General features: G+C 36.8%; 1 protein-coding gene across 1 annotated transcript in view; it reads left to right on the top strand.

Annotated features, from left to right (window-relative positions):
* The window catches only part of NOL10 (nucleolar protein 10), a 48,915-nt gene extending 35,357 nt beyond the window's left edge, over nucleotides 1-13,558 (top strand). The window contains exons 15-21 of the mRNA XM_082758355.1: nucleotides 1,177-1,256; nucleotides 1,378-1,476; nucleotides 1,884-1,973; nucleotides 4,178-4,351; nucleotides 4,732-4,979; nucleotides 10,152-10,254; nucleotides 12,779-13,558. Coding sequence (XP_082614481.1) covers nucleotides 1,177-1,256; nucleotides 1,378-1,476; nucleotides 1,884-1,973; nucleotides 4,178-4,351; nucleotides 4,732-4,979; nucleotides 10,152-10,254; nucleotides 12,779-12,898 — 914 coding nt within the window. The 3' untranslated portion in view covers nucleotides 12,899-13,558. The remainder of the gene's footprint in view (nucleotides 1-1,176; nucleotides 1,257-1,377; nucleotides 1,477-1,883; nucleotides 1,974-4,177; nucleotides 4,352-4,731; nucleotides 4,980-10,151; nucleotides 10,255-12,778) is intronic.
* The last annotated feature ends 889 nt before the right edge of the window (nucleotides 13,559-14,447 follow it).

Here is a 14,447-nt window from a genome sequence, read left to right as displayed (position 1 = left end):
GCAGTTGATTCTTTTTCGTTCCACTATGTATTTTGATTGTAGTGTTTTACTCCAGTTTAATTCATTTACCTCTGAATATGGCAGGACAAGGAGGAGGTCTTCCAGAACACCTGCCTGATCTTCTGAAGGAGGTGGTCTGAATGTAGCCCATAGATCCCTATTCAAAACTTAAGGGAATTAGGCAGTGTAGCATTATCAACACAGAGACTTGACTGGAAATAGTTCTTCTGCTTTAAATTCACAATTTTCACAATAAATATTCACAATTTCACAGTAAATATTCACAATTACGTAGTAAAATTCACTTCCCCCCTGAGTGCAAGCTTTCAAATGAAGAACCATCTTGGGATATATTTTGCATTTCATACATCAGTGTTCTTTGTATAGCACCCGTTATCTGAAGTACTCTTATTTTGGAGTATGCAGGAGGGTTGTTTCCTGGAAACAGTTTATAATAAATAAGAACTTTGCTTTCTGAGATACACAGAACTTTATCTCTCTCTCTCTTCTTTTTTTTTTCCCTTTAGTTCTAGAATAGGTTTAATTCTTAGTTTCTAAAGATTTGGGGATCTGTAGAGGATATTTTGCTATAAAAGGATTCCCTTTTTCTCAGTTTTGGAATTTTGTGAAGATACAAGGAAGGACAATTTGACAACTGTTCAGTATTTTCATTCTTACTGTCGGTTAGGGCATAGGGTGACAGTTTTATAACCTGATGTGGTACTGTATTTCTTTCAGCACATTGATTCTTCAAAGATAGGGACCCAAGACGAAATTCTTTCATTCATAACTTCGGCATACCACACAATAAAAGTGCTTGTCAAACATGTACAGACTTTCCAAAAAGAAAAACCAAAACTTTTTCTTTGTAGACTTCCTATGGTGCACAGAACATGTAGACATCTATAAAAAGTGCACAGTAACATGTATTATGACAACAAAAATGGATTTTGTTGCTCCAAAGTAGCTAGGATTTCTTGCTGGCCTAACTTGATTTTTTGCAGTTTTACTTAGTCTTGATGTGCTGGATGTGACTATCAAAGAGATTAATGTGTTGCATTGGCAGTGCTTGTTTGTCTTGAACTGAGTAAGTGAAGTGGCTAGCTTGGAATAGGAGTGAAATTTATCTTTATCTGTGAAAGCTCTTTGAAATCCTCTGTAATTTTTTTTTCCCAGGCCTTGCGCATCTCATTGGATCGACGCTGCTCAGAGCATATATGCATGGCTTTTTCATGGATATAAGACTTTATCATAAGGTAAAAAATGATGCTTGTAAACTGCTGCTCTTAATAAAATGTGTTGTGCTTTTTTTTTTCCCACATAGAGGACAGTATCATGTATTAATGATATATATTTTTTCCTTCTGCTTGTTCAAAGGCAAAAATGATGGCTAACCCCTTTGCCTATGAAGAATACAGAAGAGAGAAAATAAGACAGAAGATAGAAGAAACACGTGCACAGAGAGTACAGCTGAAGGTAAATCCTGGGAACAATGAATATGCTCTGGAAGAACTGTTCATAAAAAACATAAAAAATAGCATATTCTTAAGTGTATCTCAGAAAGGTAATTGCTTAGGATTTGATTCTGTTTATCGTTAGAGACAAACAGTAAAGTTGGCATTAATTTATAGAACTTTATGAATGGAAACATAATATTCTCATGCATATGAATCCCACAGATGAGAAAGTCTGATATCAAACTGTAAAAGAGCAGCTCTCATCACATTTGCTGCTTGAGCAGATAACCCAGAGGTAAAACTTCCAGTCTCTGCTTGCCATTAAACTAAACGACTCAGGCCATTGAAATGCAATACTCTGGAAAGAAATACATAAAAATATCATTGTGTTTATACACGTATTCTCTTTATATCTATATTCTTTAGAAACTTCCAAAAGTCAATAAAGAGCTTGCACTCAAACTGATTGAAGAAGAAGGAGAAGAACAACAGCTTACCAGAAAAAGGAAGCAAAAGGTAAGTTTTTGTTTTAAAGTCTTCTCTAACTAGGAACACAGAAATAATAATGCTTATAGTTACCAATTTATTGTTACCTGGCCAAACGGATTCAGAACTCTGTTTCTTGTCTCATAAATATTTACTAGGTGACTGTAAAGTGGACTTGTGTAGCTGGAGTACCAAAAAGGCCATGTAATAACCTTGTCATCTGTATTAAAAGTTTTAAATGCTGAAATATGCCCTGTTGAAGATGATGGTGGGCCTTGTAGGAGTCCAGAAGCTAATTAAGTGCAGAATTGATATCAAAGCTGTTCAGAGAAAAAAAAACTTTTTTCATTTGTTAGCATTTTAGTGCAAGGTGCTGCACCTGGGTCGGGGCAATCCCAGGCAGGAGTACAGACTGGGAGAAGTACTCATTGAGAGCAGCCCTGCACAGAAGGACTTGGGGGTTCTGGTGGACAAAAGGCTCGATGTGAGTGAGCCATGAGTGTGCACTTGCAGCCTAGAAGGCCAGCTGCATCCTGGGTTTCATCCACAGAGGAGTGGCCAGCAGGTGGAGGGAGATGATTGTCCCCCTCTGCTCTGCCCTTGTGAGGCCCTGTCTGGAGTACTGCATCAACATCTGGGGCCCCCAGCACAAGAAAGATGTGGGGCTGTTAGTGTGGGTCCAGAGGGGGGCCACAAAGATGATCAGAGGGCTGGAGCATCTCTCCTGTGATGGAAGGCTGAGAGAGCTGGGGGCTGTTCACCCTGGAGAAGAGAAGTCTCTGGGGAGACTTTATTTGTGGTCTTTCAGTACGTAAAGAGTGCTTCTATGGAGAGCAACTTTTTACATGGGCAGATAGTGATAGGATAAGAGGTTTAAAACTCAAAATTGGAGTTTTAGATTAGATGTTAGTAGGAAATTATTCACTCAGAGGGTGGTGAGGCACTGGAACAGGTTGCCCAGAGAAGCTGTGGAAGCCCCATCCCTGGAGGTGTTCAGGACCAGGTTGGATGGAGCTTTGGGCAACCTGGTTTGGTGGGAGGTGTCCCTGCCCATGGCAGGAGGGTTGGAACTGGTCTTTAAGGTTCTTTCCAACCCAAACCATTCTATAAGTCATGAAAGGCAGCTATTAGCTTCATGTGGCATCCAATGAAAGGTTGAGATGGTTAGGAACCATGAACTACTAAAAAAGAAGGTGGTGGTAAAACCTTAAATGCAGGATTTCTAAGCCAGTGTTGGAGTGGAAATGAGTTCAATAAATGGAGGGTGATTTTTGTAGGAATACAGATAGATGGCATCTCAAAGTACATTAAAAAGAGTACATTAAAATGTGTGGTCTGATTATTTTCCTGAAATGGCTCTAGGAGTCTTGTGAAGAGCCCTTTATTTTTGGCTTTGAGATTGAGCTTCTAGCTTCCAAATGAGATTGCAAGTCGCACATTTGCAACAGCTTCTGCACTTGAAATTTAAACTTGTTTCCTCTATCTTTTTTCCTACTTTGTAGGTAACAATGAACATATCATGCTGGGGTGTGTTCAATGTGCTAGTAGAAGTTTGGAAATGTTAAATTATAAGATCAGCTTTTACTGCAAAAAGCTATGTATTCAACTGTCTGAAACGACAAGTATTCATGTGAACATTAGTTGTAGTTTGAACTGTTCTTAACTCAACAATAGCATAATTTACATTGGGTTCTTTTAATTTCCAGCATGAATGAAACTGCCTTTTCCATTCTGTATGTGAGGGCAGTGAAGAAATTGTAATAAGATGTACAGAAATACTTACGTATTTACAGTAAAACAATAGTAGTATTTTATGAAGACATGTTTACTCTGATAATTTGTTTTACGTGCTGTAGAGTCATCCTCATCAGGCAGGGTATTTGCCTCAGAGGTACTGCTGGTTAGTCAATGGATATCAACATGTCTCCAGACTAGCTGGCTGTGAATGTATGAGATATATTAACTCAGAAATAGTAGTAATTGTGTATTTATGGTGTCTGTACTGTGCTTGTCTTGCTTACAGGTTGCTTAGAATGATATTTATTTGATCTTTGTGAAAGTAATAAAGTATAATAACCATAAATCTTGATTTATGTGACCTGGAAGGATAAAGCAACTGATACTTTGCATTCAGTTTTTGAGTTTTGTTTAATTAAAGTGGTGTTAGGTATTTTTTACCAATGTCTGTTTTGATATTTTTTTTATAACTAACTCATGCTTCGATTCTTTTCCAGAATATGCCTAGCCTTCTCAAAGATGATCGCTTTAAAGTCATGTTTGAGAATCCAGATTTCCAGGTAGATGAGCAGAGTGAAGAATTCAGGCTACTTAATCCACTTGTTTCTAAAACAAGTGAGAAAAGAAAGAAGAAACTAAAGCTGTTACTGGAACAGGAGGCAAAAGAACAGGTAAAATATTTTCCTTTTGGTGTATGAAAAAGACATATTTTTACCTTTATGTCATTCGTTTAGCTTTTTTTTACCCTAGAAAGAAGGAAAGAAGAAGGCAATGCACGAATGTCTTACCAGCTAAATTAGTTGGATAATATTATAAATTATATCTAAGTTTTCAGGTGTATGTCTTCATGAATATAGGTTTGAAAAACATATAATATGTAGGTGGAGGTAATTTTTATAATATTTCTGCTTCATTTGCTGTTAGTGCTTTTGTTCAGGTTTTGGATCTCTTCAAGTGCATCTAAGTAAAAGCTGACGTACTCTCACTGCAGAAATGGTTTGAAAAGAAAATTAGTTGATGATTTCTCATTTTAATCTATTTTTGTCTGCAGGAAGAGGAGGAAGAACCAGAAGGAAAACCAAGTGATGCAGAAAGTTCTGAGAGTTCAGATGATGAAAAAGGTTGGGTTGAAGAGGTCAGGAAACAGCGCAAGCTTCTACGCCAAGAGGAAAAAGTAAAGCGGCAGGAAAGGTTCAAGGAGGATCAGCAAACATTACTAAAACCTCAGTTTTTCGAGATTAAAGAAGGAGAGGAATTCAGAAGCTTCAAAGACTCTGCCAAAAAACAAAAATTAATGAAGTAAGACTAAAATTCCTATTTTAACATCTGGGGGTGGAAGATTCTCAAGTATTTCTCTAGAGTGCAGGCCAGCGGCATTTTGGTTAGTTAGCATGATAGTCTTGGAAGCACTTACTAATAAAGCCACATCTGGTGATTCAGGGATATGACTTAGAGGGACATAATTGTTGAAAGGTTTTAGTTATTGCCAAACAAATATAACATTTTAAGTATGCCAGAGACACAATGCAAATGAGATGAGTAAGAGATTCGTATTCTGAGCCTGATCTGGGCATCCGTGTTTTTTTTGTTTTGTTTTGTTTGTTTTTTTTGTTTGTTTGTTTTTTTCAGGATCAGTGCTGCTTACACAAATAACAGCACTGATGTCTCTGAGACTGGTTATATTTCTCCACCAATGTCAATATGAGGTTGACATTCTGGATGTTTTTGAGCTGACCCTCTACCAGGCTGTCTAGTACTGCATGATCAGCCACTGTTTGGAGGCAGGTTCCGGGTAGTAAAAGAAAAAATCATTTGGTCTGTGTATTTTTATGGCATCCAGAAATTTTCGTAAAATATGCTGTCCTTTTGTTGTCAGGTCTAACTGTTCTTATTTTTGCAATGCAAAAGGAAAAAAAATGGACTCAGTTTTCTTATTTGGATTTCTTTAAATTGTTGATCAACTGAAATAATTAGGTACTGCATAAAGGGCACGCTTAACCTTTAGGCTTGCAAACTAAAGGACTTGGCTTTGAGGTGCTTAATGCCTGTAAATCTCATTGACATTTTTTTTTCCAGAGGTGAGTTTAGGCCTTCAGAAGATGAGATTTAATAGCTTTTATTATTTGGAGAGTAGGCACTAACATTAAAACCTTGAGGGACAATAGGTTCAAAGTTCTTGCAGCACATTGGAGGCAGAGCAGAATTTTGGCTAATATTGGAAACAACTTGCTGTGTTAGATGGATCCCATAATAGCCTTTTATTTTTTTACTTAGAATAAAATGGTACGTTCAAGGTGAATAACATATATAATGGGGCTGCTTTTTATGTGAGTAGGAACTGATAATGTAGCCTAGATGTTTCATGATGGACTTTTCCTAGAGATAGGTAGAGAAACACATGATAAAATTCAGCCTTTCTCTTAAATGTACAAGCTTTTAACTAGAGTTACCATATTATATGGTCTCTGAGCATTACTGGTACATTGTTCCTACAGTAGTCTGATTTCTATGTTGTACCAGTAAAATCCCTTTAAATACAAATAGGATAGTTCTAGTTTTCTAGTAGTTCTGCAAGTGATATTTATGTTAACTGTTATCAGCAAATGTTTACACACACAGGGTTTTCTGATGTTCCCTAGAGTAAATATACCCATTCATTCTGGACTCTAGCTTGCTGAGATTTCTCTAGCGTTCTTCTGATTATTTTTCTGTCTATGTTATAGACGATGATGTAGCTTTTTCCTTTTGTCAGTCCTTCTGCTTTGTCAGAAGGAAAATAGCCAGTGTGGATGCTGTCCTAGGAAATGTCCTAGGATAAAGATATTTCTCACATTAAATTCATAGTCATGTTATAAAGTGACTTGAAAGGAGCATGAAAGAGTGGTGAAATGGCAGCGTTCTCATTGACATTGAAATACTTCCCTTTAAAGCAGTATGGCTGCAGCCTGTTTCCTCTCTTCTTTCATCAAATTGAGCTACTGACCTCTGAACAAAATTCTCAAGGACTCTTCGTTTGAAATATTAAGATTTCATTTTGTTAGAAACATGTGCAAGGATACTGTAAGTCAGATATATAAGCCAACACAGCTATAAAGAAGAGAAGCATTTAGAAAAAAAATGATAATGACACAGAATGAAGTTAAATCTTTCATCTGGTGTTCAGTGGGAGAAAGATCATTGCTTCAGCTAGGAAAAAATGAAATCAAATACCACAGTCTTGTCCAGTGGATGGAAGAATATCAGTGATGACATAAACAGTGGAAAGATCTTTTAAAAGATTCCTTTTAGGGAAGAGAGCATCTGTCTTAAGATTCATGGTTCTGTGCAGAATATTTTGCAATATGTGATGTGTAATTAGGGCTGCCTAGGTCATGTATCCTCAGTGCAGTAGTAGCACAGGTGGGATGTAATGTAAAATGTTTAAAAATTGGGGGGGGAAGGGGGGATTTAAGATAGAACAGCATGACAAAAATGTGACTCCCACCTTTGTTTTTCTTTGAGTTGCTGTCACTGAATTGTCTTTCCCCCTTCTTTTCTTTTGCTCTGGCAGTAATTTCTGTACTCACTGATGCCGTTCGGGCTCGTCCAAGCATTGTTCTGACTACGTATGCTCCTCAGATTCTGGGAGCAAACTCAGAATTAACAGCAGGTGTCCATTTGTCGTACCGCACAGCTGATACGATTACAGAATCATGACTTAGTCTCTGTTGAGAACTAACCTGCTCTGTTAAGCACTTTTACACAGTAGAATTTTTTGATTAAAAAAAAAAAAAAAACTAAATAATGTTTTCTGCCGGCCTTATTCAGTGATAAATAGTCAGCATAAAAAATAATTAATTCACCTAATGTACGGAAAATTGGGAAGACTGTAGTGGCATGTACAATCCGGTGAGGCTGGCATGTTTGTCTTTGATTTGATTTATTCAAGCAATGGAATGATGGTCTGTGACCAATGTAATTAAGTACCTTAATACCTTCACTATGCACTTAATGGCTAGATGTTCTTTTTTTCTCTAATCGTATAATGTTCTACCTGAGGAAACAGTTTATGACTTACATAAAACTGGGTGTTGCTTTTGACATGTTCCTGACTCAGCACGGCTCCAAGCCCAACTTCTAAAGCAGGGGTGCATACTATAAATTTCTTAGCAGACCAGCAGTCTACACGTTTCTTTGCGCAGGAAAGCTGCAAAACTTAAGGCGTTTGTTGTGTTTTAGTTTGTCTCAAAGCTGTCTGCCTTTCTCTTCCCCCTTTTATGTTCTTATGCTTACACGTGAAAACCTGCTGAACGTACCAGTAAAGATGCAAGACTTTTATTTGTTTACTTTCTGTATAATTTCCTTGCTTAACAGCTTAAAAGGAATACATAAAAGGTGAGGGCTTTTATCAGTGTGCTAAGAGCTCTTTAGATTTTCTTGATTTCCCTTTAAAATGTTTGTAAGTGAAGTTAAAGCATTTCAAAACTAAAAACTGTAGCAACTGTACTTTGTAAAGTATAAATCAGTGCTTACATCTTCTGAGATGGGCAATAAAGTCAAGAAAAGACAACAAAAACATAGCAATATCTAGGAAAGTCAGCTAAAGCATCATGGCAGGAAAGGAAAAGTCCTGGAAAACTCTTCTCTTTTGCTTTATAAGGAGGAAAAAATAAGTGCCCGATTTTTTTTTTTTAAGTTTTTGGTTTTGTACTGAAGGGTGGGAGAAGTTGATTTGAGTAACACTCTTAAGGAATCCATTGGATCAATTTGTTGAGGATGATGTAGGAAAAAAAGACCCTAGCTATTGTAAGTTTGAGTGCAATTCACTGTGATTTGGGTCTGCACATCTTCAGATAAGCACAGCAATACCTGCTTTTATTCTGTAAAATTGCAAACCAAAAGCATTTTCTTGATATCTTCTCGTTTTAGTTTTTCTCCTGACTGAAGCAGTATCTAGGCAGTCAATGCTCAATAATTGCTGAGTAGCAGCCATATTTCTCCGATGCACTTTCAAAGGGGAGAAAAAATGGAACTCCACTTGCTTGTAGAAATCCCACCACAATGTCGGCGACTGATCTTCTGCCATAGTTAGCTCTAAGGCTTAGCTTGTCTTCCCGATTCACACAGATGGAACAAGTTTTTACATGTACTGAATGAAAAATATACTACAGAAAAAATACAATCAAAGTACCTAGTCATGAGAAATAAAGTAATTCTTGACAGTAATTTTTCATTGTTAATCTGAAGAGTCTTTGTTACATAAATGGCTCATTAACCAAAATTCTGCAGGCTTCAGAGGCTTCATACATGGGGCACGATCTGTGAGCCTTTCATCATTAGAAACTCCATTGACTTTGGGTGGCTGCTAATCATGTGTATTTTTATGATGATTTATTTTCCACCATTCCCTTAAAGTAAAAAGTTGCAGAATTGTATATGCTGGCATTCTGCTAACACATGCACTTCAAAACTTGTCCAAAAAAAGTGTTTCTTACCCCTCTTCAGGAAGATCTAACTAATAGCAGTATCTCAATTTTCAATATCTAAATTCATTTACAGTTAGGTGAATGCTTTCTGAGTGTGTCACAGAGTAAGTTTGGTCCTCCCAGCAATGTTGTGTTCTCACATAGCCTTGCCTGCTTGTAGGCACCAAATTACAAAGGATTTGCTACAGTAGGAACCACAAATAGCATTTAGCAAGACTGGATCAACCATGTCTGCCTCACCCCTGCGCTGGAGGTCCTTCAGGTCCTTTGAGGTCTTCAGTCCTCGGCTGCTCCAATTTGCAACCCCCTTACTGAAGTCACATTTGGTGCCTGAGACCAAATAACTCAGAGAAACTGAGTTACTGATGAGCACTGTGCCCTGATGAGCACTGTGGGGTCAGGTTCTCTCTTTTTTTTATCAGTCTGGCTTTGTTTGCATTGTTCTTTTATTTAGAAAACTTTGTATCATACAGTTACGGGACGCAGTGTCTGAATAATCATTTTTAATTGGGCTATGTAGTTTCTGTCGGTGAAGTGATGATTCATTCTGTGATGAATTAATTTTAATGTATAGCCAAGATTAGCTCCTTCCCTCAAATGTGTTTCTCAAATCAGAAATTATAAGTTATTAAGCAAACTGGATAGATCATGCTTTAAAGTTTTTTTTGTTTATATCTGTTAGTGCAGCAGAATACCTGACTTTTTCTAAAATGTCATAGAAAACTATAGCAATAGTAGGATGTGGTTTCTTTTTCAGCCAGAGGCCTGATGCTTTTTTAGAAGACAATGAACTTTTCAGTAGAAACATTTTTTAAATTTATATAAACAGTATCTGGAGGGAATGATTTGAGCTTGTGTTTCTTCTCTGTTTACTGAGCGCTTATTTTTTCGACATATGGCATTTCAGGGTTTCAGAGAAACTGAGATTAGTTTTGACTGCATTATCAGCATTTATTGTAGCAAAGAGATGGCAAGAACAGGGACTAATGTTAATTATTCTCCGCAGGAAAACTCTTGGAGATCGTTTAAAGCTTGAAGAAAAACTTGGCACGTTAAATGTCTCTGATACCACAGTAGGCAGCAAGCAGGCAACATTCAGATTAAAGAAGGTGAGCTATATATATATATATATATAACTTTTTATTATTTTATTATTTTTCTTTTAAGATAATACACGAGTAACTTTAGTTTTTGCATGAAGGAACAGGAACTTTAAAACCGTCAAACAAATGTCCCTCTTCGTTTCTTTATATGCTGCCAACTCTGCTGCTTCTTGCCAAGAGAATGAAAGCCTCCGGTAGCACTCGGTGTGCTTATACCCTTATAACTCAGGCAGCACTCATAAAATCTTATGTTCCAGTGGAAAATACTGGCTTCCATCTTTTAATAGTTCATTCGCAGACATATCATCAGAAGCTTGTGACCTTACCTGACATCAGTGCCAGGACTGATCAGATCTTGGTTTGCAGGTCCAAACACAATCGGGATGCTGTAGGTGACAGTCTTTCTCTTGGCTGATGGGGCTGTTTTGTCTCAGCATGATGAAGACAGAGCTCCTAACCGCTTTTGTCACTGAACTTTGTAACACATCACAAGAATGAGCTCTGGTCCTGTTGTACTTGCCAAATTCCACTGGAAATGTGTAGTTGACTGCTGCCTGTCTACCCTTTCCAAAGGGTTTTTATTTCCTGTCCTAAGGTATTTTTTAGATCATTGACAGCTGATCACCCTGTGGTGCAGGAATGGTGAATTCCATGTGTGCATCTGCTACTGTTGTAGAACACTTCGGGAATTTTTGCTTAAAAAAAAAAAAAGTTATAGAATTGAACCAAGGACACGTTATAGAAGCTGAAGGTCCCTATTAATTGATACTTCAGTTGACAAAATGTACTTGTTTTTCTTCGAGTAAGCTTTTTTTTGCACTGTAATACATTTCTCCTTACCAGTGGTCAAATTTTCTTCTCATCTGTAAAACTGATAATACAAGAAAATAGTTAAGTGATCACTTTAGGTATACCTGAATAAAATGTTTAAATATCCACATCTATTGGAATAGTTCTACAACACTTGCTTGACTTGATTATTGACTGTTTCCGGGCTTGATTCCTGTATTTCTGGAATTTAAAGTGTGCTGACTGTTAAATGAGTTATAGGTTCCTCTGCAGTGCTCTGGAGGATAACCGTTCTGGGGATTTTACCAACTGCTGAAACTGATATGTTAGTGTCTTGCAGCTAAGTAAATAGGCTTTTGGGGACTTTTAAAGCAGTCTCTCTCATAGCAGCTTTAAATGGGGAAGTGCTGAGCCACAAGATTTCTTGCAGTCAGTGGTGAACAATGAACTATCATCTTTCGCTAACAGTTTTGTGAAGATTTGGGTGGGAGTAAGGAGGAAGAGAGTGGATATAGCAGTTGTTCAGAATGCCAATTTTACATGACTCCATCAGATATGCTACAGCTTTGAGTATTTTAATTCATTGCTGATAATGTATATGGACAGATCTTGCAATGAATTTTTGTCATTGATATTTTGCGGTTTAGTTTTCAGAGGATTTTAAATATATATTAAAAAAAAAAAAAAAAAGTTTTATAGACTGCCCAAGTAGTTACAGTACAGAGGAACAATGCTTTATGTGCAAATGGAGATCATTGAATTTCAGCATACTAGCTGGATCAGGAAACATTAACTAAGATTTGTCATGACTGTTTCAGATGACACCTAGGGACAGAGAGAAAACACTTACATTTTCACATAGTGGATTTCTTTATCCCTACTTGCAGGGGAAACAGGAGTCAATAAAAGTTTGCAGACCACTAGCTTTTATTGCCATAATATGGGCATGGGTTTATTGCTACCTACAGTGGAAATCACTCTAATTGATGGAGTATTTTATAGCGTGGACACTTGTCTGAGAGTGGATAGTTCAGGTCTACTAGTTCCAGTTTATGCTTAGTTTGAAAACAAGCCTTAGTCTTCCCAAGAAAAGAGACGTTTATGGCTGTAGGAGCCTTTTTATCTGCATAGTATGTAAATTAAACCCTTTCAGTGCATATTTGAAGAGAAAAAACATTAGCAGAGCATGTACCACTGGAGCAGAGATTTTCAATTATTTTCCTATGAAAAGTGTTTCTAGAATTGTATACAGTATATCAAATACTTCCAAGAAATGCTAAGAACACAGGGAACCTGTATGCTTCAGCAAAAATAACTAATTGTCCTGTCTGTCACTTTAAAATACTCCTGTGCAAATATTAAAGGTGGTGATACCAGTTAACCAGAGTAGGGACTAAATAGCCTGAAATTCTGGTCTACCTTCTTAAGGGCATTAAAACCTAAATTCTGGATTGTTATTTTAGTCTATTGTTAGACATTGGTTTTCATCTGAAATATGTGATTTTATTCAGTGCTTTTCAGTATCTTTGTCTTAGACGTTTACTCTGACTTACTTTGAATGATAATGTCAGGGGATAGCCAGACCAGTAGGTACAGTATAAGACAAGGTAACATGGGACCGTTTATAATAACGTTTCCAGATATCCTGCAAGAATGTCTGACTTGATATAAAAGTACTTGATCAATGAGTTGATATGTAAGTTTGCAAGAACCTTAGTCTGTTTTTCTTTCAATATTCCAGTCAGAGCAGCAAAAGAAGCAGCAGGAAGCTGAGAAACAGCATCGTCAAGAGAGGAAAGCTCTTAGGCGTTCTGCTGGTCACCTCAAGAGTATACGTGGAAGAAGACAACGGTTTCATTGATTTATGTTATTTTTTAATGAACATTTTTTTCTTAGTTTTCATTTGAAAAAGGGACTTTGCAATAGCAATGTAATTGTATTTTCTTACACTGATGAACGGAAAACAGAACTTGGTAGATGATGTCTTGGTAAATGATTGAGAAGCTTACCAAAGTATAAGCATTGTCCAAGGGACACTATGACTATGGTATATTATAAACTCTGGAGTGAACTGTATTTGTGCAAAAATCAACAGCAACTGGTTATTGTATAACCCTGAATGTTTTTGATATACGAATTTATGTAGACAGTGAAGCTGCCTGTCTTTTAACTTAAGAGATATGGGGTTTTGCTTTCTGAAATCTTTATTTGTAACTTCTTAGATACAAGGTCAAGGGTGAGTTATTTTGTCTTAAAACTTACCTTTACAAGGGCACAACAAATTTTTCTTCTGTGCTTCTTGAAGAATGACATACAACCTTGTTTTTTGAAAAGTGACTTTGTCTTTTGTGTTCTTGGGTTGCCTAGGACATATGTTAAGAAAATAATTGTTTTTATGTTGTCTTCTTGATTACCAACAGAATGCTTGTTGCTAAAAAGAACACTTTTTTAATCTCGCAAACCCTTCATCTACATGAGTTGTTCACTACTTGAGCAAATAAATTAATTTTTACCTTTGACCTTAAAAGAGCTTTGTGTATTGTTTTTTCAAAGGTTTTATAAATTGTCTTTTTGCTAAATCCAAGAAACTGAACTTTGGATCCAGAAAAAATCAATGAATCTACCCATCACAGTAAATTACCTTGAGGCTTGGAGGTTCTTAAATGTTTTGCTTTATAAACCAGAGAGACTATTAATTTTGGTCAGGTCTCTTGGACAGTATTTACCATAGAATGTAGGTAAAAAAGTAACAATTATGTGGTTACAATTGAACCTAACTGGTTAGGGGGAAACCTTGCATTCTTATAGCCTGATGTTTTTTTTTCTGAATCAAGGTTGATTGTCTATTAGACATAGAGTAATTGGTCACAGTTGAATTTATTTCCTTCCCTCTGATTTAATTCTTTCCTTAATTCTTCCTTTAATACTTTCCTTCTGGTTGTAATTGCATTTTTGAATTTTAAAATGTCTTTTGCACATGGTATTTGCTTCTTTAAAATATGCATTGCAGTTGTCACCTCTGTCTTTTCACTCAGCTAAGGGAACAGACTCTCAATACCTAGTTTTTTTCTCCAGATCTCAAATTTCTTCATTGTCTGTATGCTTCTTGTGGTTTCTGTTTTAACACAGATCTATCTATTATTCCAGTGTCTGTCTCAGCTATGCTGTATATCAAGAAATACCCTTATTACTTTTACTTTCATTTAGCCACTGAGAAAATGCAGTGCAGTTGAGGGTATATCCCTCTTCTCAGAATCTTGTCTTTTGGTGACATTCAAACCTTTGAAATCCAAGTGAAGTGACAAAGTTCTTACTAGTGCAACATTTAGTTCCATTTTCCTAAAGGAGTGAGGTTGTCAATCATCCTTCAGTTCCCATAAGAGACGTTTGGGATATGGTGTTTAAGTGTA

Source organism: Aythya marila (assembly GCF_965140915.1).
Source record: "Aythya marila genome assembly, chromosome: 3".
NCBI lineage: Eukaryota > Metazoa > Chordata > Aves > Anseriformes > Anatidae > Aythya > Aythya marila.
The sequence above is the reverse complement of the archived record's forward strand: the minus strand, read 5'-3'. Positions and strand labels throughout refer to the sequence as shown.